The sequence below is a fragment of the Thermobia domestica genome, chromosome 4 (genome assembly GCF_964235325.1).
Source record: "Thermobia domestica chromosome 4, izTheDome1.hap1.1, whole genome shotgun sequence".
Lineage (NCBI taxonomy): Eukaryota > Metazoa > Arthropoda > Insecta > Zygentoma > Lepismatidae > Thermobia > Thermobia domestica.
The window spans coordinates 225755251-225783142 of NC_137457.1; the positions used below are offsets into that span (position 1 = coordinate 225755251).

General features: G+C 36.8%; 1 protein-coding gene across 1 annotated transcript in view; it reads left to right on the plus strand.

The window, feature by feature from the left end:
• Positions 1–3616: 3616 nt before the first annotated feature.
• The window catches only part of LOC145683880 (uncharacterized), a 141817-nt gene continuing 117541 nt past the window's right edge, over positions 3617–27892 (plus strand). The window contains exon 1 of the mRNA XM_081755513.1: positions 3617–3812. Coding sequence (XP_081611639.1) covers positions 3747–3812 — 66 coding nt within the window. The 5' untranslated portion in view covers positions 3617–3746. The remainder of the gene's footprint in view (positions 3813–27892) is intronic.

Sequence of the window (27892 nt, forward strand, 5' to 3'; positions counted from 1 at the left end):
ACTTGATTTAAGGGTCAAAAACAAACAATCAGGAAATCGAGATTTGAAGCACTGAAAATTCTTTAAATCTAACAGCTCAAGAAATTGTAACTCAATGAGAACTTTAAATCTCACCTCCATTTGTCCAATCACAGTATCAATAATGTCATTGAAGAGACGCACATATTTAATTTTTAGATCTGTTGAGTCATCTTCTTTAGTCTACGTCTTTTATTAGAAGGTTCCCGTTGTCATCTAATTCTACTTTTCTATAAGTCTCTTCAAAATCGCTTCTTGCATTTCTAAGTTGAGATACCATCTTTTGTACTTTTTGGATGCAATATTTCACATCCAAGGTTTTACTTTAAAGAATGGTGAATAGTATATCCGTGCGCGAAAAAAAAAAATGACTGAAAACTTTTAGTAGAAATGCAAAATCGAAATCCTTCAATGATAACTCACACATTTTTTTGTAGTCATGAAAGCTTCGGTGTCGCAATTATCTGAATCCTCTACAATGTTCTCAGAACACCGTAACAGTTGTATTTGATTTTCATTTACTGCATTCACAATTGTGGAATTCTAATTCCATCTTATATTGGCAACTGTTGGAAATCTCTTAGTTACTTCTGATTCAGCAAGCGCGTTACAGCGTTTCGATGAATATGAAAAGAAATTTGGAGTGCCACTTATTCTAAAAAAAAATATTTTACATTCCTTGGTGTGATTAATAGACTGTGGATCAACGACATTGAGTCTGTGAGCATAGCAGTGTATGGTGAGTGCACTCAAACACCTTTTCATAAAAGATTCTGTAAACCGTTCAAATGTCCAGAAAATGTGGCAGCTCCATGGTGCTACAAGCTTTTGCTTACAATTAAAGTAAGAGAGGAGTTGGAAAGCATGCTCACTTAGACAGGGGCGGATCCAGGACCGAATTCTGGGAGGGGGGCGATGGGTTGTTATACTGCTACTTCTAAGAGCTCCAAACTTTGGGATGGGTTTTATTTGTATATATATAAAATAAAGTTTCCTCTTCTGCGGGGGGATAGCCCTGCTCGCCCCCCTGGAATCGCCCCTGCACTTAGGGCAGTCGCAGCGCAATCAGTAGTAGCATCCGCAAAACAAATAATCTTTCATGAATATTGCCGTCTTTCACGTACCGATTGAATGTTGAGAGATCTTTGCAATGTCCGTAGTTTTGTCCAACATTATTGTTGTAAAAAGTGCATTGTTTATTTCTGACTTAATTTTATCCAGAATTACGTCACCAACACATTTAATAATATAATTCTGAATTCTGTTTGATGTTCCTTTAAACTCTCCTGTGCTGTGAAGATGACAAGTCAACATGGCGCCAGAGGAAGTCAACATTGACTTCCTCTGGCTCACGAAAATGTATACGTAATAAAGCAAACCACGTATATTAAATACCAGAAATACCAGACGCAACATAGCATCCATGGAGATGGGCCCCTCCCTAGAACATTTTCTTCGGGCGCCCCTGCAAGTCCATTTAGTATCTTACTTAAAAAGTACAGTAGAGCGTCGATTATCCGGACGACGGTCAACCGAACGACCGCTTAACCGAACTGTGTACTCGCTCGCACCTGTTACTCTCCCATCCTACCGTCCATCATCCCCCTCACTCCCAAACCAAGTTTCCCACAGTAGTCACCGCATTGAGCCACCGCTGGCGGAACATTGCTTCTAATGGGGCCTTCATAAGGTGCTGCTGACCGGCCAAGCCGCCAGTCGCTGTGTTTCAATAATCAGCACACTTCCTTTTATGAATAAATTTACTGTACAGTACTTCTTTTTGGCAAATAAATATGTACAGTTCGATTATCCGAACAAACCAGTTTTCCGAACACCCATGTCCCCCAATTACTTCGGATAATCGACGCTCTACTGTAATTGAATTATTTGGATATAGTTTCCCTAATTGACGGAATCTTCCTGTTCGTTATGACCTCTAAATGATGGCTCTTGTTTAGCCATAAAACAAAGGCATAAATCAATCGGTTCATTAGTTCTCGGTTTGAATCAACTTCTTCATTGCTCGCTCAATTGAAAATCAATTCTGGCTTCCCGAAAGTTTTCAATTTAGTTATTGTGGACAGGTGTGAATAATACTTTTCGTGGCGCAACTTGGGTTTGTGAAAATTGTTCATGTCACAAAAGCCATCATTGTTCCACACGTCCTTTTCTATGTGGAACAGAATACAAGGCCAGCAATACAGTTTGTTTCTTGTCTTACATGCAGTCAACTATTTTGAAGAAGCAAAACAATCTGTTTTGATATTATGTATATAATCTTTCATTTTTGTCTAAATGGAAATGCTTAAAGTTGTTCTACCACTGGTTATTATTTGTGACTTTTCTTGAAAATTAAGGAATCCAAATGATACCATGAATAATTGGTCCAGAATACAACACTGAAACGGCCGATCCCCACCCCTACTGTCTCCTGTACCAATTGAAGTAATATCACTGCTTGCGCCATCGCTTTGCTGCAAGGGACTCGGTTTCTCAGACGAGTCCCCTTCCATACTTTATTCTTTGAGTCATTTTCAAAATATATTGATAATCTAAAAAGTTCACACTTCACTACATCTCTTAAAGTGTCAAGATTAATACTGTAAATTTAATTGCGTTAGAACTATTAACTGTAAAAAGCAAACGAGCATTAAATTCGCTTACGACAGAACGCCCGTGCTTAGAGCTTAGACAACATAATATGAGGACTAGCTGGCTGGACCCTGTTCCCTTTCTCGAGAAAAGCCGATTAAAACCCGAGCATTTCCGATCTCCACTTCGCTGTCGCATCCAGCACACGGGCGCTGACTGAAGTTGTCAGAACAATTGAAATAGTGTTATTTTACGAAAATAGAGAAATACAAACAATGTTTTCGTTTTCTTTGGTATATATTTATCACAAAATGCTTTAATTAAAATGCCAGGGGACTAGCCTAGTCCCCTAGTCCTTTTGACGGCACGCCGCTGTAGAGTATATATCAGGCACAGTATATTGTAGAACGAACCACGGGTTAAAGTAACTGACAACTTCCTGATATCTAATTCTGACTGATAGTAATCAGAAAGAATATCAGGATATTGTAGGACTGGCCATAAAAGATGTAATTACATTTGTTTACATCTGTAGTGTTCGGACTGATACCTTCACTGTATACCTTCTCTAAGGTCTTTATTCTTGCATTTTTTAAATAATGTAAATCGTGCTTCATGTTATACAAAAATTCATATTTTTCGGTTGCTTCTCTTGTCCAGGCAGCATTGTTTTGAAATTACAGCGAGAAATAAATTTGAATGTCGTCAGGCGCTACTCTTTTCTGATTGGTAGTTGTATGCAAGTCCAGAAGAAAATAGGAACTCTTTCTATTTCTTCCAAGTCAGGATCCAAATAAGGACAGCAGAAAATTTCAACCTGAACTAGGGGAAAGTTACTTCTCACACAATCGTTAAGTAAGGTCGTGAATCGCAGCCTTACTTGAGTCCCGTCTGAGACATGCTTTAGGAACGTAAAGCTATAGAACGGTGCAGTTATTTGATTTGGAAAACCGCTGATAATGGATGCTTATTCCAAGAACATAGATGACAATACTGCAAGATCCTTGACTGTATAGGATGCGGCAACATTGTAAGATTCATTGATCAGTAGTTGAGTTTGTGGGTCTGTGTTATTTCAAGGTATTTTATTTCACCCAGTGAAGTGTTGTGTTACATTTTCATTATTTGAAGTGGTAATGAATCTACGGAGCTATGCAGTTCTGTTAAGTGTAATCCTGCTCGGATACACTCGTGCTCAAGAGGTAAGAAAAACAGATTTATTGTTTAGGATAAATCTTAGGTGGTTCATCTCAATGACATGGCCGACATCCGAAGATATCATGGGTTACGCAACTCTTATCTTAAATTGTAGTTCCATGAGAGTGAGTAAATTTTCTGCAGTTATCGTTAACGAAAAGATATCTGCATTTCCGTTCATATATGAAGGACCAAGTGTTCTACGGCAGTAATTAATCCCGGCGTTTCAGAGCCATTGTGTAGGGCTAATTATTGCGTTCTTCGTGCATTGAGTGGTGCATTTGGTATTTTATTATCAAGATTTCCTGGTTTACAGTACAAAGTTATATTTTGTATATATATTACGGCGTACATACTCGTCATAGAAATGAGTTTTAAGTTCGTAATTTCTGAAGTAGTTAATCCTGTGCACTAATATTGCAGTAACTTCATTAGGTCTGTGGACTTCAGGAGACGACTTGAAAGACAATATTCTTATGTAACCTTAAGTGTAATTAGATAAGAAATGTAGATAATCACGCTGTGTTAACTTCAGCATTGGTTCTTGGTGTAAATCAGATTCAGGGCATTTGTTGCCGTCTCCCTTGTCTACGCCAATGAGCTGGATTATAACCATAAACTTAACCAGGTGTATTTGTTTGATTGTTTGACATGTAATATATTAATGGAAACAGGCCATACATCATGCAGTGACTCGCAAATGTAAATAGTGTTTTTCCACACACTTTCTTGCGTCACTGTATACTTCGCTAGGATTTATAATTGAGGTATGACAACTTGCATTACATTAGGATGACCATTTTACATTATATTTATAAAAGTGTTGTCAAGAACTTTTATGATTTTCAAACTAATCACTATTATTATGTCACATTCTGTGACAATGTCATACCTGTTATTGTGTACGAGAGAAACTGCATGAAAAGCTCTTGTACTTTTGCGTGGGGTAAAGTTTGTTTTGTAGCGGTTTAATTTTGAAAATTTGCAAATAGATGTTTGTGAACACTTGGGAGGTAGTAAAGTGGTATAAATTAAAAAGCATACTGCAGTACTGATACGTAAAAAGAGGAATTAATTCCAACTGGTGGCTTATTGAATACCGTATGTTGAAAAGAAAATGTAGAGGCCTATTCTGTGTAAGCAAACTATCATATGGACCATATATTACTTAAGAAGTATTTAAGCATTCTCTTGTTAAAGTATTCCAGCATTCTCTTGATACATCCCGTTTTGATTCTAATTGATTTGTTTTTTTAATTCAAGTATATTTCCGGAACATGAAGGATCAGTTAGGATTTTTTCTTTATTTTTATTATTATTATCTACCATTAGCATCTCTCATGATTTCGCAGCAGTAGCACAATTTATTTGATTTCCACCATATTTGCTTAGGAGAAATGCGTCAATTTCATTTTAATTTAATCTGCTTAATTTCCGGCCTTGTGTACCTGAATCCATCTTCAGAATGGATTAGGAGTTATTTATTTATTTTATTGTAATATAAGAAATTTAAATTGGAAAATTTCGCTTTACAGGAAAACAATAAAAATATTTCTTTCCAGTCTTGGCTGCCAACTCTTTAAAAAAATATTCTGATACAGGGCACGAAATTTCCGATCACAAGGTTCCTGCTGACGACTGAATATTTTTAGGCATTATCGATAGGCAATATCTTTGCTTTCGAATTTCGAAGCACTAATGGGGTCCAAACTCTATGATCTGACTACTGGGTTCAGACCTGAAATTTCGTGCCCAGTTCTAACATCACTGCTTTATTTGCTTCACATCACACTCGCATCAAAGAATGAATACGGTACATTGCAACCTATTTTTTAAGGTTCAAGCCCATTCTTTATCTCCGAAAGTTTAGCAGACTGCGATCAAATGGGAAGGTTTGGTTTTGGAATGCAAATTGTTTTTCTTTTATGGGTAGTTTTCCTAACCCTCTAGTTTGTTTCATAGTCAACGTACACCGTTCAGCGTGTAAACATAGGTTTATTGCGCAGCCTGAGGCATGCTGTGTGATTGGGTTCTGTTAGTTGATTAGTACAGGCCCTTGCAGCTTCGAAGCTATATGAGGCATGAACCTACTTGAATGCGAATCCGAATCACTGTAATGCGGTCAATTTTCAAGACTTTCCCGCTGGGAATCGAACCTGGAACCACATGCACTAGTGTCTACTAGAGATGTGGCTCGGGTAAATACCCAGTGGGTAGGTAAATAAAAACGGGTATTTACCCCTTTTGTATTTACCTACCCAAAAAATGAGTATTTTACGAAAGTTAAACTAATATGAAGTTTTAAGAATTGTTAACCATACCAATTAAGTTCTTCTGGATTTTGGGGTCTCTCGAGCGTGAATTCTCGTTCATTCACTATAAATGTGCAAAATAATAACAAATTGACCCTGTCCAGGTGCGGTGCGGTTTTGCAGGCAATTTTGACCATGGTTCACCCGCGGTACAATTTTGGATATTATATGTTATTCTAGATTAAAGCGACATCTAAAACCTATTTTTTAAATATTTTTTCTCGAAATACTTCATAGGTAAAGATGAGGTCAAAATATTGAAACAAATTTTTTGACAGGGGGAAATAGTGGGGGGGGGGGAGGTGACCTGTTACAATTTTCAGACGAAGCCCTTGTGTATACCCATACATACATTTAAGTTTGAACAACATCGATATAGCTAATCTTGAGAAATAATTCACACATCTTTTCCGAGTTTACTTAATTGCTTATGAACAAATCAGAGTCAGGTTTGAAACTTGAGGGATTAATGTCTCCTCGGGGTACCTACATTACCACCCACTTGTTCTCTCAAGATTGATCTGGGGCTATTTTACTAATCCACCTATGCCCTTTCTTCAGCAGGGTGTGAACAGTTTTTAAACTTGAATTAGTTTTGGCAAGACAAAAAAATTAAGAAATTGAAGTATGACTTCAAACCTGAGATTGTCCAAACATAAAAATCATATATAAACTCTCTTTGTTGAATCTTTGGGAGACAGTCCCAGTTTTAAATGTAAAGTCTCGATACGCCATCGATTTTCAAGAACCCTGTCAAGTTATTGTGTGTTTTTTATTTGAGAACAGATGTTTTGAGACTCCTTCAATCCAACAATTTTTCCCGAAATGTGAAATTTTGAAATTTTTAAATTGTCATAAAAGTTTCACAGACAACAACTCAGACACCCGACACACAAATAAAAGATAAACGAAAGCTAGATGGCAACACTGCATTACATATGATGTTATTGAACATGTCTGTGGGTGCAATGTTTGCTTACTATACTGTTGTGTAAAGGTCATTTTTATTACTTTTGAAAGTCTTTCTGTGTCAGTGTATCTTTTGCATTGCTCTCTCTCTCATGATTCTAGATCCTTCCTTCCTCTGTATCTCCTGTGTTTCTGGTTGTCGGCCCATAAGACTTTAGATTTCTCACTTTTTTTTTCACTCTATCGATTGCGCATTGACTGAGCAATGCCATTTTCAATATAAGATGTTCCCTTGTGAGGCTCCTAGGATGACTCGATGTACATTTGTTCGTTTATCTGCCTGTACCACATACACTACAGGGTAAAATTTTCGGCCTTTAAGTCTAAATTTTCAGGTACAAGCACGAGACACACTAAATTTCCTGTATAAATTGTGGTGACATACCAGCGTAAAATTTCAAAATGGCGACCCCCAAAAAATAACGGGTATGCACGCTACCAAGTGCAATTTTCGGTCTTTTAAGTTAAAATTTTCAGAGTAGAAGCACGAGACACTCTAAATTAGCTATATAGATTTAGGCGGCGATCCTACGTAAAATTTCAAAATAGCGGCCAATTTTCAGAATAGTGGGTATCCCACTTCAGAGTGCAATTTTCGCACTTTTAAGCTGAAATTTTGAGGATAGAAGCACGAGACATTCTAAGTTTGCTGATAGATTTTCTCGATGATCCAATCTAAAATTTCAAAATGGCGGCTACTTTTCGAAAACAACAGTGAATAAAAACTGTTGCAAGTTGTAACAATGACAATCTTGAAGTATAAGTCATTTCCCCAAAGGCATTGAAATATTTCGAAGAATCCCAATGAAACCCGAAAAAACCATATGGGCCTAGGTGGGTTGGTTTTTTCCAGAAAAACCCGGGTTTTTTCAAACCCTGGACAGAAGCGATATGCCTTGGTAATTATTACAATCAGTTTTGTCGTCTTTCTTGTGAATTGGAACGAAGATTGATTCTTTCCACTGTTGTGGCAGTTCCTTCTCGTTCCAGGTAAGGAAAATGAGTTTGTGTATCTTGTTCTACAGATTTTCCACTCCAGCTAAAATTAACACACCCCGAATTTCGTCTATACTTGGAGATTTGTGTTTCTTTAATTTCTTTACAGCAATTTCTACTACGTTCGGTTTGGCTCTGGTTTCCTTTTCTCCACGAACAATAGTTTTTGTGTGTGTTACGCAAATAGGGTTCTTTTCATCTATTCAAGATGCTACCTGAATCAGTGATAATTGTTCCGTCGACTTTCTTTAATATATAAGCGCGAGATTGATAAACTTTCTTAAATTCGTTGATGCCCTTATATATGTCCCGAATGTTTTTGTTTTCAGTATTATCTTCAAGTTCATAAATTTTAGCTTCGCGTTTCTTTGCTCTAAAAGTTTTGGAAGTTTCCCACCTGATGTCAGCGAAATTTTGTGTAGTTATTTTGTTTGGATTTGGTAGTCATCGTAATTTTGCCTGTTTTTCATCTTTGCTAGTTTAGTGCATTTCTGGTCTAACCATGGTTTGTACCTACGTATTTCCGCGTGCCTCAATTTTTCTTTTGCTGAAATTTTAATGCTATCACTAATTTCAATCCAAGTGTCCTCAACACTAGTGCATTTCGAATCTTCTAAAAGCGGGACCCTATTCGAGACTCTGGTATTCTTCTCTCACCTGCTCTCTTTAAATTTCTTTTAAGTTAAGTCTCTCTGTTTTCAGATGTTTAATTAATCTATCTCTTATCGCTACTATAGGTAGTGATCAGTGTCAGCTCCTCTGAACGACCGAACATCAATTATGTAGACTGCTGTATATTAAAAGGTGATTAATTTGATTATGTGTTTTTCCAGCTGGTGAGATTCAGCTTCGCGATGTGAGAATTTCGTAGTTTTTACGATAAAGTTTTTGAATGTTGCAAACTTCACCAGTCTAACGCCGTTGTCAATGCTTTCCTTACGCAATTTTCATTCCCTATAATTGGTTTGAAAACATCCCACCCTCCTATCTTTGCATTGAAATCCTCTAATACAATTTTTATATAGTGTCGCAGGAGTTGGTCAAATATTCATTCTATTTCTTCGTAAAAACTCTTTTATATCGTCCTCCAGCTTCCGTTGGGGCATATACATTCAGAACAAGACGACCGACCTAAGAGCAATAAAATAAAATATACATTAACAAACTGAACCCGTTTAATTGCTGATATTATTCGATGTAAACAAAAAAACTCTGTTCCTAATCGGTGATCTTTATTTCCTTTCCTGTAAAGAATGCAAAATGTCCGGATTTCACTGCTCACTTCCCATCTAATTTCCTGAGCTCCTACTAGGTCCAACATCTATTTCTCTAACTCGTTACGGATTTTTTCCGTGCTTGCCCTATAAAAACTTATATTCCATGTTCAAATCTCATATCCATTTTACTTTTCTGAGGTCGTGCCAAGTTACCAGTCCTGATCCGAGGCTTCTGTAAATATTTTTGATTTTTTTTTTTTTTTTTTAAATAATAATAATACAGGATGAGGTTGTTAGCCTCACGCCAACCTCCCATGCTGAAGGACCATTCCTTGTCGTCTGTTCGTTATTGCTTGTTCAATATATTAGCATGTAACCTCTATATCTAAAGGCCTTTTTGATCTGCTACTTGAGGATGCGCCATGCCGTTGTGACAGGAAACCACATTACATGGAATTTTAGTCATTTGATTTTTAATTTTTCTGTGGTTTCTCTTTTATTTGTATAATCAAAATGTCATCTTCTCGGGTCAGCAATCTTTCGTATTTGGCGCAGTTTTCCACTCTTTGCTATCCTGAGCTAGACTTTTTATTTAATGACTTTCCTTCCCCTATATCTTACATTATTTGGTTCGTGTATTTCAATATGCCTAAGTATTTAAATCTATTGACCTTTTCTGGTCTGTTATATCATTATTATTATTATAGACTACGATATTTCAGCGTATACGGTCTCTGTTTTGTAATCATGCTCTCTGTTTAGTTCAAGATCGATTTCTGTGCACATCACCAGAAAGATAATTGCATTTTCTTGCATTAACCGGTTATCTTTTTCTTTGAAGTCTGGATCATCCGCATATGCAGGTAGCTTATCCAGTTCATTTAACACTAGTGTTACGCTGCAGTTATACCCTGTTGGGCGTTCTAAAGCGTAATTAGAAGGTTACCCATTGTCAACCCGTCATTGGGCCATTCAATGTCAAATCAATACTATGTTCCAACAAATTCCATGTTATCTTGCCACATTTTGATTGTGTGTGAAGTGGGTTCGAAATTGCAGGCCCCCAAAGTTCTCAGAATTTTTGGTTCGTTTATCTAAAGGATCTAGGACGTTGAGTAAGGAGCTTATGATAAAGCTTACAGATTGTGTGTAACAGACTAGAATTTTAAGAAATCGAAAGATTCAAGATTATTTTCGAACTTTTTCGAGAAATTAAAAGGAAAAAATATTTGGACTGTTGTGAATGTATCCCTGAACTTTTATTTTGGGATCAACATGGGATAATTTCCTTTAAAAAGAAAACAAAAATTATTTTCTTTGCTCCTGCGTTTGCCCCCAGTCCAGGAAATTAAAGCTGGCGTGGCCACTGTTTGTTGTCTACTGTAAGAGAAAAAAAGCAGAGAATGTCAGTTACATTGTAATATTGTAATATTGAAGTATCGAACACAACACTGTGGCTATATATTTCTTCCAGCAGAAACTTGCTGTTCTTGAGAAACCAGAGATCGAAAAAGATATACTGCATTCTGATGGATCTAGTGTTCAGTACAAGAACAAAAAGAACTTTTAGAATTGAATTTTTATTCGACAATTAGACAATTACGTGAATAAGTAAGGTTACTGACTCCCGTCAAGAAATTTCACTTTAATGTCTTCCCCTGGTATACTTTGGCTCTCAGGCATGTAGAGTATTTATTCACAATGCATAAGAGCAGGAAGACTGTTGGGAAGCGATAACTGCAGTATAGAAAATGATATAAGTTAGAACTAAGTTATATTAGAAAATAGAAGTTTCCAATTACGTTTGTAGTCCAACATAAAACAATCAGTCATGTATATTACTGTATAAAAGAGTAAAAGTAACTCATTAACGCCCAGGCTGTATTACAACTAGATGCGTGTAATTTGCACAGAATATTCCCTTTGTAATGAAAATAAGGAAGAAAACGTACTATTTTGAGAAACAAGAGTATCCAACTAGCTATTTCATGTTAGGGAAATAAAGCTCGGTATATAAACTCTTCAGTAGAAGTAATCGAAACATGTTTGTGTTTTCAAAAATTCTACTCGTTAAAAGGGGAGAGACGTAGTTCCTGCAATATTCAGCTTTCCGATTTTTTATTCCTCAAGTGCCCAGTATAAAAGTTCGCTTAAGTTGTAGGCTTGATATTCGGTATATAAGCTTTTGATTAAAAATGAGAAAATGCTGTTTCAGCGTTTTCAGAGACTGTAGTTCTAAAAGGGAGGAACAATTTTGGGACCGCGCCAAGGTTGGACGACGACAAGCCTGGACACTTTTTGTGTCCAAGCTTGTCGTTGGGCAACCTTGTCGTCAGCGACCCAAAATGAGATATGTCAAACCATCTCGGGGTCGATCGCGACAAGCCTGGACACCTTCAGGAATGTGTCCAGGCTTGTCGTTGGCCAACCTTGTCGTCAGCGACCCAAAATTAGAAGTGTCCAGGTTTGTCGGGGTCGACCACGACAAGCTTGGACACCTCAGGAACGTGTCCAGGCTTGTCGTCGTCCAACCTTGTCGTCAACGACCCAAAATTAGATGTGTCCAGGCTTGTCGGGATCTACCGCGACAAACCTGGACACCCCAGGAATGTGTCCAGGCTTGTCGTCAACGACCTAATTTGAAATGTCTGTTCCAATAAACATCTACCAGTTCCAGTTCATACATACATGCCCTTCAATATAGAGTTGCATGGATCGCATCTATATCGCTATTGGCTGATTCTCGCCAGTCAGCTACTGCCCTCTACTAGAGGATTTTCGATTTATTTTAAATTTATTTATCTTTTATTAAAATAGATTGTTATTTACAAAATTTTCGTTTTACTTAAAAAATTACAAACAGTATTTAGCAATCGTTGCAATTTTTCCGCCAAAAAATCATGGTAAGTATGGACCGTGCGACTCTGCCGTGAAAGCCACGTTTTCATGCACCGCTGACTCTAGGGGCGCGTTCTTAAACATCGATCAGGTTAAATGCTTTCTTTGATCAGGTTAAATGCCTAGTGTTATGAAATTATTTTCGTGAAAACGCTTATTTCATTACGGGAGGTGAATCAATTATTAACGTGAGTAGGCCTACACCTCGCAAAAAAATTGGACTTTTTTGATGAACAACTATGGAAGTGAGTTATTTGGGGAGATCATCTGGTGAGCAATCGTAAGCAAATTAAGTATATCTGGTTTCTAGAAGACTATCTGATAGAACAAGGAATATCTAAAAAAAATCATGATCTATGACCATGTAGAGAATTTTTGTTTGCGTGCCTCTTAGTAGGATGTTCAAAAGCTGAGAATGGGGTTCGTCTTAAAGAGGGCCGTACCCAGGATTTGTTTGAGGAGGGTATAGGCCATATTTAGAATGTTTTGAGGAGGGTATAGACCATATTTACAATATTTTCATAGGTGCATCACTGTATTTTATTTAAACCAGTACCTACAATAAAGGAAACTAACAGTGTCATAGCAGCATTAGGCTGGGACAACAAGTATTTGTGCTAATCTTGATGTTATTTTCGGACTATGAGAACATGAGCAATTTTGAAATATAAACCAAGAATATTCCAATATCACACAGTGTGTTTTTCTACGGACGACATCTCGATGGAGAACAATGTTACAAGAAAGTGTGGGTTTCCAAACTGCAATGTTAGAATTGAATAAATCGTTTGAGTTATACAGATGTAGTCTTGAATGGTAGAGAAAATTCTGTGTGGAACTCTCTCGCTTGACATCAGTGTATGAAAGAGTTGATAGTTTTATGACTCTAATCCAAGGAAAATGAGACAGACGGGCAGCTAAATGATGATACTTGCTTTTCGTACAAGTGTTAAAAATTTGATCTGAAGAGTATGCATTAATACTAAGCTTCTTTCTCGCCCCCTGGCTTATCGCATTCTTCAGTTAGTGCGTAGTCTCACCCATTCTACTTCTCTTTAATTCCATCTTTTTAATATTGCTGTTACAGCACTTAATTTCTCCTGCTCTCCTTCGTTATATATTTTGTCTGATAATTTACCTTTCTCTCTATGCCCACATTTCGAAAGTTTCCAATTAGATTTCATTATCTGTTCCTGCAGGCCCAGATTTCCCAATAGGCCTACTAAGCCCGGGTCTAGGAACTAAACGTTCTGAGATGCGCACTGACAAAAATTGTATAAGAAACCGCCAGAGTGATCATAGTTTAGTTTTATATCCTTACTGTCGAAGGATAGGAGAATGTACTATAACAATTTTTGATCAAGATATCTTGCAAATCAAATGCATAACATTGCATTTTCTTAAGTGATCGCGTGTGAAAGTGAACATGATTTAAAACATAAATTGAAAGCATGTAGAAAACAGTCCCATTCTACATTTCAGACGCAAAAAAATCAATGAATACGTTAGTTGGAAATTGATTCTATTTTGAATTGGAAATCCAAAAAGTTCACCACGTAATACAATCACAAATACTAGAGGTGAACACGTTTAAAGTTTATGCAATTGCTTTTCACGGCGAATAGCCGCAGTCTTAGCGTTCTCTTTTGTATTAAATGCATGTGCGGTTAATTGTGACTAGGTGCTGCGTTAAAGCCTGACGGACCCGCTCAGTTCGGCGTTTATGTTAATCAGTATTCAAACCGCATTCTATATGGTTATTACTTTTCACAAACATTAAGAAAACACCAATAGCTCAATACCCGCGAACTTGTACCTTTTCATACACACGCACAAATATATTCATTTTCACAAAATTTATATTTGGATTGAAAAATTTTTGGTAAAAAAGAACAAAGCAACTTCATGGAGCCTGCGATGCTACTTTCCGGGGTATTTATCATCTCCCGAACCTGGAAACGGAACGAAACTTTTCTGGTGGAAATTCACGCAATGTGCTCTTTCAGCGCTACACAAACTTATTGCTACGTGCTTTGAATGCACCAAATCGGCCCATTGGAATGTGTCCAGGCTTGTCGTGGGCCAACCTTGTCGTCAGCGATCCAAAATCGATTCCGACAAGCCTGGACACCTCAGGAATGTGTCCAGGCTTGTCGTTGGCCAACCTTGTCGTCAGCGACCCAAAATTAGATGTGTCTAGGTTTGTCGGGGTCGACCACGACAAGCTTGGACACCCCAGGAATGTGTCCAGGCTTGTCGTCGACCAGCCTTGTCATCAGCGACCCAAAATTAGATGTGTCCAGGCTTGTCGGGATCGGCCACGACAAGCTTGGACACCTCAGGAATTCGTTCGAGTTTGGCGCAAGAGGATAAATTGAGAAGTGTCCAAGCTTGTCGTCGTCCAACCTTGTCGGGAGCGACCAAAATTAAGTGTCCAGGCTTGTCGTCGTCCAACCTTGTCTGCGTCCCACAATTTTTACAAGATTGAAATTTATTACTTATATTCTTTAAACCATGTTGTTCTCGTGCGCAGAAAGTGGTTAGCGTATGCGTCTTTTGCATGGGAGATCCGGGTTCGATTCCCGAAGGGAGTTCACGTGTTTCGAATCCCACTTTAAGCTGTAGCAGCAGTACGTCTCATATAGCCTCGCTACTCAAACGGACGCTAAATTCAAAATCAAATCAAATCGTGCGTAGAAGGGCACATCTGCTAGTTATTAATAAACTGTGACGTAAGTTTTAAATTTAGAATTATTTTCAACGAAATAGTTTACATCAATATTTCAATAGCTTATTAATATGTTGTATGACGGTGTTGTTTGACATACAGCGTTGTCATTTTCGAGGTAACTTGACAGGACTTGACGGATGACTTAACGTTCAAATATTGAAAACGATACTGAATTGCAAATAGTGGTTGCAAGTCGAAACTTAAGTCCTATTGAAATGCTCCTTGCTTGACAGAAAACAGGACATAGACATCTTGAGCAAATTGTCATTTTACGTTTCAGTTTACAAGTGAGTCTTGTTTTACAGTGTAAAACTACGGTATACTTCCAAACTATGAAAATTCAATACTCAAACTTGACGTAGTGCTTCTATGACTACCTTAGTAGAGGTATAAGATCATGCGAAGAATCTGTTCCTTGAACGCGGAATCCATATTAAGAAGAAAATCAGAAGTGAAGCATATTCTTGAGTTCTGCTTGTTGTTATCTGTTTTCATTTTATTGATCATGTGATCAATGTTCTAACCGGAAATCGTAGATTTTCACCATATCTGGTTTGAACAGGTAAACAGAAGGCGTTGAATCTTTCGACGATTTCCGGTTTTGATAGTGTTGTGGGTAATGATGACATGTTCTTTTAAAATGTTGAATCGATTGCAAAAACACGCTCATTTCTATCTCTTACCGTTTTTGTTCTATGGCGTTCAACGTTGAAAATCGAAATGATTGATTTCTAACACTTCCGGTTTGAATAGAGGGTTAATGAAAGAGATGGAATCTACTCTTCGGACACTTGAGTCGATTGCAAAAAGATATAAAAAACGATATATTTTATCGTTTTTGCTCTATGCAAATCAGTATTGAAGCTGAAGATACTTGTTCCTTTCAGTTACTTTCTATTTTGGTAGAGTGTTGCGGATGATGATGGTGTCTTTTCTTGAGACGCTGAATGGATTGCAAAAGACCGCTTGTCGCTATCTGTTACCGTTTTTGTTCTATGGCAATAAACGTTGAAACCGGAAAGGTTGATTTCTGACACTTCCAATTTGAATAGGTCGTCAACCGAGGAGATGGGATTTATTCTTGGCATTCTAAATCGATAGCGAAAGACCACATCCCGTTATCTCTTAACATTTTGCTCTGATATCTGTCGATATATAGACGATAGACGGACATAGCCATGGTGTAAGGCTTCCGACACTTATGCATAGCATAGTTTGGAAATCGAAGCTTAACATTCAATAATTGCGAGTTCATTATAATGGGCCTTTAGCTGGTTTGTTGTTAACTCATAGCAGGATCGTTGTCATAGCAACTGGCTAAATGTAACACATGATTTAGCAGCCCATTCGGATTTTTCTCAAGTACTTGAAATATGTTCGGGAGGAGGAAAAGATTATCGGATCACTCCCCGGTACACCACCAATAAACAGTACTTACATCAAAAGTGATGAGTGAATAGACGCTGTGGGAAAATTGTTTTCGTATAGATTTATTCGTTCCCAATGAGTCGTATTGTGGTATTAATATTTAAAGCATATAAATAAGATGATTGATTTCTGTTTATTCAGCTATCTGTATACAGACTTTCGTGAATAAATGTGTTTAACTTATGCCTTATAACTTTATTACTTCCTCCAACGACGTCGTCCTCATTATATTATAGAGATGAATTTTTTGAATATGCTTTGTTTAGATCAATAAATTTTTGCTTGAGGGTAAACTACGTTTTCCGCAGAAATGTTTCCCGAGACGAGGTTTTGTACATCGGAAGCGGATTTATTCTAATTGCCAGTCAAATCTAGCAATTACAATAAATGCTAGTTAGTAGAATAGAGATTAATTAAGGATGTTTACGAGTACCGACTTGACCATTAGAAAGTGTCACAGACTTATGTTTGTAGAAAAATTATTATTATTATTATTATTCTTACAAATTTCAATCTACAAATTTCAAATTTTTAGAGAAGGAACTTAACCTATCGAAATCAACAATGCGTACTGATTTTTTATTTAGAATTTTCTTCATTGTTGAAAGAGTTTCATTGTTAAAGGTTTGGATATCCATTTCAACAATCAAGCCATTTCAACAATGAAGAAAATTCTAAATAAAAAATTGGCACGGATTGTTGCCTTTGATAGGTTATGAAGTTCCTTCTATAAAAAATTGAAGTCTGTAGGTTGAAATTTGTAAGAGAAATAGTGAATTTTCATGAAAAGTAAAAAAATACATGAAAGAGATACGAAGACTGTAGTGACATCTATCGGCAAAACTTGTCCCTTTAAAACAACCTTAAGATAGATATTCCATAATTACAACCTTCCTTTGAAGTTCTTTAATTTGAGTGCGATCTGCTTCAAGTTGTTTTTGTATTTCGCTTATAAGGAATTTTTATGAACTTCCGTTTCAGTATTTGGATAGTCACATACCTGGTATGGATAGTTAAGATTTAAAAATTAAAGATATTCTTTGTTTATAGGTCCTTATTGTGATTTTTCATATTTTTCCTCTTGGGCTTTTAGATAGCAAGACAAATTCTGAAATAAATATACGCTAAGTAATATCTTTATTAATGAGATTTTCTGTATTATTCTTGTTACATTAATGGACTACTTTTGGAAACAAGTTTTAATTAAATTGAGCTTTGCGCGGCAGTTTACATCTAAAGAAGCTTTATGATAGTGCGAGGAATTACTTTTCCTACTTCACGTTAAGATAAATAACTTTCCAACGTCTTAAAATATCTACTTTATCATATGATCTGGTGATTTAATTCGATAAACTTACGCATGTTAACTCCAAGATAGCGATGAAACAAATCCATGCATCATTATAAGAAGCTTTCTGTCATTATTGGCAGTCCATTGCCGGAATTGAGAAGCTTTCATGCACCACGAGAAGCTTTCATGCAAACTTTTCTGTTTAGCTATCGTTCATCAGCTGTAGTCTCCTTCGGCTCTTTTCTCTCTTTCTTGCCACCACACTTTCTAGCACGTCCCTCATGATATAGTTCCTTCCTCTCATGGACCGCGGTGGTTCAGTAGTAGAGCGTTCACCTCTGGTGCTTGGGGTTCCGGGTTCGATCCCAGCCCCCGCAAAGTGAACTTTGTGGTTGACAAACACCGTGTGCGTTGGTTTCCTCGGGGTTCTCCCGTTTCCTCCCACTTTCTTCATTCCACCATTTTCATTCATTGCACATCATCACCGTTTCCTTTAGCCCAACCAGCATAACCGTGGGACGTAAAACTCAAAGATTTCATTTCATATCATTTTTCCTTCCTCTCACTATTTCTAAAACCTTATTTGTTTCCTTTTCGACCCAGTTAATCTCTCTATTCCTCTCCACTCCACAGGGGAAGAGCTGTGTCGTCCAGAAAAAAAACGTTTCAGGTGTGTCAGCGATCTGCAGATGATAACGTTCTTTTTTTATGGACACAGCTCTTCCCTTTGGTAAGTCCGTTTCTTTTTATTGCTTGATGTTTCTGTTCTTTTTCTTCCTGTTTTTAACCTCCGCGACCAAGAATCCAGGGGAGAGTCGAAAGCTTGGGACCCTAAAGATTCAGAAATTACAGAAACCTGTAAGTAGAATGATAGTTACAATCCCTGAGTGTGTTTTTAAAATTTGAAATTATTGAAGGTGTGTTCTCTACGTATTCATTTTATCTTATGTATTAATTATTTCTGAAAGTATAAAATAGGACAAACTTTGCTGTAAATGACTTTACAATTATCACTATAGATAGCAGCACATTTTCTCCTCTCTTTCCAATATGTGCTTTTTTATGGAGCAGAAACGTTTATAAGTGAAGTAAATTCAAGAGATGCATGTTATAATTTCACCCAAAGACACATTGAATCAATATTCAGAAGGTAGGCTAATTTCCGCACTTTTTTTTTTTTTTTTTTTTTTTTTTTAATTTTATTTCATTTATTATTGAGAAGACGACACCTCAGAACATGCTTCCAATATTTAATCCCTCACAGTAGTAAACAAAACAAAATACAGGTTAGATAATCCCCATATTGTTGATTCAATTTCTTTTTGAGAGAAACGTTAAAATTGAATCTGACTGCATTATTGTATTGAAAATTGAAGTATACTAACTTAAGCATCTAAATGTTGACGCGAAATCGTCGCTACGTTTCAGCGACTCTTTTCGTCTTCTTCAGAAACAGTTTAAAAGTTCTTCGAACTAACGGTGTAAAAATCCATCGAAAACTACTTATGGAAAGCATCGTATGCGGGGGGTTTGCAGATTTCGTCGCACATTCACATTTCACCTTTTTTAACATTTATTTTCATTAATCTGTCTCCTTTAACCTAATGAATATAACCGTGGGACGTTAAAGATTTCACTTTCCGAGTTCCAAGTCCATTTGGATAATTTCTTAGTATTACAGAAGGTCGTTTCATATCTATGATAACGAAGTTTGAACTCGCCTTACCTTAAGAAAAACTGTGACGTCACCGGCGATTGTGTCCCACGTGATACCCCTGTCTTGCAACAATGGCCTGCAGTGGAGTTTGAATTGAACACTTTGGTCCAAATGATCCCATTCCTCCTGACCACTTTTCCAATACCCTCAATTGTGCGGGGACATCTGCTTCCCAAGGTCCGTTTCTACAATGGAAACTCACAAAAATCCATGGGAGAGGCATCAGGGGATTTAACAGGGATGTCTGTAAAGAGTATTTCACGAATACCCGATTCACGTGCTATCCGATCCTTGTTTGCCTGCGTGGACTTTGCTGTATGGCTGGATGCCTTGTCCTGGTGGATGACAACATTGAGATGTATCGCTGCCCTTAAAGAGAAGAAATAACATGTCTCCAGAGTGGCTACAAAATCTTCTGGTAGTAGGCAGCGTTAATTCTAACCTTTTTGTCCACTCTGGGCATTGGAAGTTTATCGGTATAGCAGTAACCATGAACTCAACGCGGAAAACTTTCAGCATATTCACATATTCAATCAGATCGACCTCTGGAATTACGTGGACGATAGTAGATGGCTTTTTATTTATTTATTTATTTGTCACACCGACAGTTACATCTATGCTTCATCCAGTGACACTCCATACTTCAGCCAGATGGCGTTCGTAGAGCTTTTGGCTGTTGGTTTTCCTCTCCTGGACGTGGGAAACCGCAGCTTATGAACTTGAGCATTGATCTTCCGCATCTTGGCCTATGATGTTTACAATTACGGGGGAACATTGCACTACTGTGCAGTTACTTTTTGTGTTACCGGGATATCATGTCACACCAAGGAGCCCATTTTCCGTACAGCAGAGGGGGGACGCTTAGGCTTTCGATGTGTTCGAGGTCTACTTTGACTGGTTCCAGTAACAGGTACGGTGCAAGCTTTTCGGCGATTTAGCGCTACGTGGATGCCCTTCTTTGACATATAGAAGACTTTCATCTTGCACTGTGTAATTATCTGGTCTTAACTATAACCAATGTCAGAAATGGCACAGATGTGCCCCTCCTAGAAGACAGGGATTTTTGGTGCCATGCAACCACTCACGATCAGTCGTCTTTTTACAAGTCAACACATAATATGTTCGTACTATCAGCTCTGGTTGCTCTCTGCTGTGAACACTTGCTGTTTCCAAGTGTTCGGAAACTGTGCAGTACCTAAAGTACCATCATAGCAGCGATGAGTGGAGTGGTTTATAACATGGTAGAGTTATCTGAAAGTTAGAATTTTGAGTATTCCTTCCATGAGCTGCCTATCCGAAATATGTAAAAACATATAAAATACTTTTGTCAAAAATAAGTAGTGACAGACTAAGCTGCTAGGAAGAAGGCGAATGAACTCTAGTGAGGACTATTCTTACTTTTTTATTTACTTATTTATGATGCTGAAAAATTTATATGGTAGTCAATCCATTCTTACCGTTTTATCCTTATCCTTATTGTGGCAATCCTGATTTGTAATTTATTAATCCAGATCTGATGGTCAGAAATGTTTCTTTTTAAAAAGAAAAAGATTCCATCGTATAACTATGATTCATTACGAAAAGTAGAGGAAATATTCGACCAGTATCTTTCGTAAATATTGCCAGGTTGGTTAAGTGGAAAAATGTGGCTGTGCTGTGAATCGAATCCGGTTCTTCAGTTTACTATTCTGCGTAAATATGCACTAGCTAGTAGCTTAGATTTGAGTTTAGCGCTCCTTTCAGCAGCAAGGCTATATGAAACATGGACCTGCAACTTAACGTAATATTCGAACCACATGACCTTCCACCGAGAATAGTACCCGGGTCTCCCATACTAAAGGCACGGCACGCACGCTATTCATATAGCCACTAATACTTTACCCTATGTGTTTCTATAGCAACTACTATTTTCACCCGTGAGATTAATGCTTAATCCTGATCTCTGCGATTATTACTACACGTCGATCCAATGCCAAAACCGCGAATGTGCTAAATTTGACTTTGAGTTATAAGCATTTTAATATTCAACTTGCCCCGAAAAATCAATATATAGACTTAGGTACACTCATGTCCAAAATTATTGTTGCGTGTCTATAAATATGTTGTACAAGTATAATTTGATAACGAATTCGCCCGTTATTTCTTATAATGATAGTATTTTTATAATCGGTAAAGACATGTATGTTGCAAATTTCATTGTCAAAGGAGTAGTAAATAAGAACCATAAAACGAAAATAAAACTTTTCTGCCCATTTAACAACATTTTGTTTTACTCACGCTAATTTTCGTATTTATAATTTTTTTCCTATGAAATTTACCACAAATATACATTTCCCGATTATGCACATATTACCAGTATTAAAAGTATCCTGCAAAATCATCAACTTATATTCTTACAAGAAGACAGTTATAGATATGCGACAATCATTTTGGACATGAGTGTACATGTTTTAGGAATTGACGATAACTTCTAAAAATATACTCAGATTTCACAAATGGGACTTTGCTATTGGAATCTGTGTGCCCCAAATAACATGAAACTGCACTTAGGTAAAAATAGCAAAATTTGCACATTCGCGGTTTTGGCATTGGACCGACGTACTGTACTAACAACACAGTGACTACATTGAAATATAGGAAAATAACAACTTTTTTCTTTCACTGTAAAAATTCAGTTGAAAATTCTGACCATTTCTAATACAAGATTTATTTCATTTCTCATAGGCGTCTATTAATATCGATTGAATTATTAAAAACAGTAAGTGGTATAGTTCGTTTCTTCAAAGAAACTGCAGTTCTCATATGAAGAATGCCGCCTTCTACTTATGGTGATTCGTGCCATAAATAAGTCATCGTCTGCGGAAAACACCTCCGATAACTAAATGACCAACCAGAACTCCCATTTCACACAATTGACAGTCGCTTGTCAACTCGACTTGGAGTCGTAGTTGCCACATTTCCAAAGTTGTCCTTAAAGTTAGTGTTCGATTACCTGTTCCCAAAATCAGCTTCCTTGTTCTTACATTGCCTGACATCTGTTTCATATTAGCCATAGTATTGGGACGAAAGAACAGACATAGTGGGTGTTAACCCTGCAAACATAGTGGGTGGATTTTTGGGACGTGGATAGTCGCGCGGGCTACCACTGTAGCCCTTGTTTTTATTTTATTATATTGCCTAGCTTTCTTAGTATTTCTGTCTTTCTTGTAGACAGTTGTATTTATAAACTGTTTTAAGGTTTTTATTCACAATTTGAGAAATATGTTTAGTTTCAAAGTTATGTATATACAAAGAAGGCCAACACCATTCGTTTTTCAAAAGTAATACACGAATAAGACTAAGAGCAATAAATGTACCAATCTGGCTCATTTTAAACTTTTCTTCATCGTAAACTTATATGTCAGAATTCTTTAAATTTATGTATTATTTTACAAAAAATTTACAAAGCTTATAAATAAACGTATTATCCACAAAACATATACCTTTTCAGCGATTTTATAAAAATGATCTTTTGCTATCAAAGTTTGATTACGATTTTGCATAATTATACATATGCTATTTACAATCATATATTTTTGTTTTTCTGTTTCCCTATTCATGTCCCTTTAAGCGTATTCTGCACAGAAGTGATGAGTGGTCAATGCATACTTTCCTTCAAGCATTGACCATTCATCAAAAGCATCAAAATGGCAATAAGGGCACGTATTTCAGTCTCGTCTGTAAGTTTTGCATCACGGTCACGTACAAATCTTTCTAACACTGTCAATGTAAATGTTGGTACAATCAATCTTAAGTCTCAAAATGTTTGGATCTAAAAGCAGTTCTAGACATTCAAGTTGCGACAACGCAGACCTAGCCTCACCTTTAAGTCCTAGAAAACGAAGCAGAATATTATGAGCACGAGTGCTAATATTACGAGTAGAAGTGTCTTTTTTTCTATTTGAAATTGTCTTTTGCTACGTAATAATTTACTTCACAACTATCTTTACTACAGCTATCATCAACATTTGTCCGTGATCCTTGCTGCCCGGAATTCTCAGTCACATCTTCTGAATTTTCACTATTTCTTGTGTCCGAAAAATGTACTTCTTCAGTTTCAAAATGTTCTCCACCATCACTATCGCCATCTAGAAAACATTCCTCATCAGAATTAGCATTTTACAAACTCATTGACCATATGATCGGCACTCAAACTATGATGAAAAAACTTTCGACGTTTTGGAACACTCGTGACAGCAATAGTCGCACGGACTACATGTGTAGTCCATGAAACTTTCAAGCAGAATAACAATGAGCTCCTTTCGATTTTACGTTTGACCACACACTAAACACGCAGAATGACAGTTGATAGAAAGGTACACAGACACCCTTTGTGTTAGCATCTCGAATTACTTTGCGGCAAGGAAAACAAAGACGCTGGGCTTCAATAGTAGCCCGCGCGCGTATTGGAGGATTAAGACGTTGCAACCCCGCAGATGCAGCCAAAAGAGGTTTGGAGGGAGAAAGGAATGCTGTTGTAAAAATCAACGTGGGAACTTGAAAGAAATTTTCCGAACTGCACTTCTATTGAGTAAACGAATTATACGTTTCGTGTAATCGATGAGTCAAGATTGAATATATGTAGCTGGTTAAGGACCGGACCTAGTACCTTAGTCTTTAGAACAGTAAGCCGAAGTTTGAATCCTTGGCCAGTCGTATATTTTTTTCTCTTTGAATTCATATAAATTAAACCATTATTTATATGAAAAATTCTAAATATTTGCGCGACAAATAGCCCCGCTGTTGACATCCTCCTCCTTCAATCAAGTTTCTCTAATAACTTGTTATATTGTTAAGGAATATTAAAAAAAAAAAAAAAAAAAAAAAAAAATGTTTGGGAGATCCCCTGCTTTCTCGAACACGACTTTGTTAAATTTAAGTCTCACCAGACTTTTTAATTTTGACGTGATTCTGTACTCTGAGTATAAACTATTAATTTTGAAAATCATGGTGCTGGTTTGTTTTTGTAATCTTTTTATTCATCCTAATTAAAAAAAAAAAAACTAATGCGTATCACATTAGTGCTTTTTTTCTTTAAAGAATGGTGACAGTAAACTACTTAAACCAGTCTTATTTCGTTTAACTTACTTACGATCTGTAATGAAGCTGTCGCATCGACAGGAAGTTAATAAACATATTCATTTTCTTTACTTGAGTCAGATGTGTGCTATTTTTGTAATCGAAGTTTGAACTTGTCTCATAATGGAAACAGTTGCTGATAGCCGTGAAAATAAGGACGAAGAAAGCGAAAGGAGGAAGGCTAAAGTTGAAGTACTGGAAATGTATAACAACTCCTCTCCTTTAGATGAATTGAAAGTGTTTCTCAGTATTATTTCTGGAAAGCCAAGTCGAACTTTTGTTTGTCTGTTTCTCTGTAGTGTTAGCAGTGATTTCTTGAATTCGGATAATGTCGCTGTTAACATTACTGGAAAATCTGGTACTGTTCATAGGAGTGCAGAGTACTAAATGTTTCAGTTTGTCTTCAGTTCTGAGATTATCATTTACAAGGGCACGTCGAGATGTAAATCGGTACTTTTATTGCTCATTTAAACTGTTGAGTTATCTATGCGACTAGAGTTAAAAAAAAAACGTATTCTTAAAAGGACAGTTTTTAATAATCTAAACATAATATATTTAAGCCATTTATATATATATATATATATATATATATATATGGGTGATTCCACGAAAAAGGGAAATTTTCTGTCACGGGCATTTTTTCAAACTACTACTAGGAAGAATCACCTCATTTTAATTTTGTTTGGTAGTAACCGTCACAAAGTAGGTATCCCATGTATAACAGTTTGCAAATATAACACGAAACATACTTAAAAAATTAATTATTACCCAGATTTCTCAACACCGTGGGCTGTCACAGACTACAGTTGACTGATTTTAATCAATAAATTACAACTGAAGTCGCAAATCAAAGGTCATTTAATGGTAATTTAATGGTAATGAGAAGAGAACACTTGAATGTTTCGGTTTTATGGAAAGTAAACCTTTATAACGATTATTTTCGAAAGCTTGACTATGCTTCGTTTCTGTCACCTCTATTTCGTCTCAACTCCATGGCATGAGAAAAAATTGTCATTGATCTCAACAGATAGCATGGTCGTCCACATTGGCAACACCCACAAGAAGACAAGGCAGACATGTTTGACTGAAGAACAGAAAATGTTGTGTGCATGTGTTAAAAGCTATAGGAAAAATATTTTTGTGTGTGGAAAGCAGGTGCGTATATTAATTGATACCCAACACCATGGTATTTATTACTGAATGTATTTGTATGGTATATACCTTCTTTCCCTTGAGAAACCTACGCCTTAACGTAGAAAATTCATACACAATTACTCACATATTCTGGTTAAAAAGTGGGCCGGTAAAGATAAATTATATTCAATTTTCTCAACTCCATGTCCATTTGAAAACTAAGGAATCCACGGAGTTGAGACAAGTTCACGGATTTGATAATCCTATAGTTTTGTTATGCACATGCTCTTCCAAATATTTTTTCTTTCAACATAATGATAGAAATAAAGCTCGTTTATGGTCTAGTTACTAGTACGCTCGCCTTTCGTGCGTGGTTCTGGGTTTGTTTCCCGGTGGAAGCTCAAAAATTAATGGTGTTTACTTCGCACAGTAAGGCAATTGAAAAACTCATTTGAGTAGAGATGTACTGAAACCTGATCGCGCAGACCATCACAAGGGCCGTAGGAGCCGACACCCTGACCACGTGTCATTCACACTCAAAGGCCGGCTGGTGGATCCTAGCCCATTTAAGGAGTGTTTCGCGGAAGTTCAGATTTGGGGCTATCAGGTAGCCGGACGTAAAACTTCAGTCAAGTCAAGATGGTGTCTGTTTTTAACCTATTGACGTCTCAATCTATGTGTTATGCGCACCAACAAGAAGCTTTTAAAGAAGCAATAAGAAAAATATTTTTGTGCATGGAGAGCAGGTGTGTAAATTAATTGATATTGGTTTATTTCCTCTCTTGATTGATTGATTGTTATATTAGTTCCTAAGTGAGGTCGTGACCCGACTACGGCAGGTCTCATAGTTTTGGAGCTATGGACCTTTAAAGTTTTTTCTTTTTTTTTTTTTTCATCTTTTCGGCAGCTTATAACTCCGAAAGGAAGCATTTGTGCACCCAGGTTGTCTATACTTTTCGTCTTATCTTGGTGTCAGGAATCAGCTTCCAAACGATGTGTGTATTGTTTTGAAACACCTTGTATATATACCAAATATACAAATACACTTACCAAATGTTGAAAAAGTATTGCACTTTCGACGTGTTGACTTGATCACACAGAGAAGACAGACGGTTTACATAAGCTCAGAAAACAAATAAAGCAGACCATAGTAGACAATTAGACAATTATAGACAACTAGACAATTATAATCTTAATCACTTATAAACCAAAACTTATCACCCAGATGTATCATGTTTCTCAACTCCACAGTAATTTTCAACTCCGTGTTCACTAATCTCAACTCCGTGATCTATGGTCTCAACTCCGTGGGTGCTGAAAAGTTTATTATTTTTTATTTACTACACCAACAACGATTCAGCTCTGCTGAACACCTAATTAACATGTACTTAGTAGTAGTAAGTGCATCTGATATTTTCTTCGAAATAGGCGACCATCAACGGAACAAAAATTTTCCAAGTGAAAATTCCCCTTTTTCGTAGAATCACCCATATATATATATATATATATATATATATATATATATGACTGAAAAGCCATTGCGTTTTGTAGTTTTTAATGGTCCTTTCAAGGATCGAACATCTATGTGTAGAATTGTGTGTCTTAAGTGGCATTGGAAAGGCAGTAGAAATTGAAGTAGCGAAATTTCTACAGAAGGTCAAACACTCGAGTATGATCTAATCGAGGCATAAAGGAAATCTTCAATGATATAAAATGCTTGTTGTGATTGGTTGTTTGATTTACAGTTTAGCGTCCCGTTCAGCACCGAGGCTATGTAAGTTATGAAACCAGCTTAATGTGGGATCCGAACCACATGAACCCTCCACGGGAATCAAACCAGAGACTTCTGCGTGTTTCGACTTTAATTACATTTTTTGTATGCAGCTTAGTAACCTAATATAATTTTATTATTAAATCATAGTATGTCAAACTTACGATAAAAGTACACATAATTTGGAAATTCTTTCCTCTTCATGTTAGTTACAGTGTTACCTCATAATTTGCTAAAAGGAAGTTTGTCTTTCTTGTTGCCCACGAGAGCTTTGACATAAATCAAGATATTGCTAAATACTGATAATACAAACTGTACTTTACCTCAAAACTCCCAAATTATAATTCAGCTTTTAACGTTCTTAGCACATACCCTTTTTAGAAAACTAACTTGCTTGTAGATCTGCTTTCCATTGATTACTTTTTTCTGTATATCATAACTCGTAACTCTTACAGTCTTCCAGTGAAATGTTCCTTGTACCTATATACTTCTCTTGTTATGTA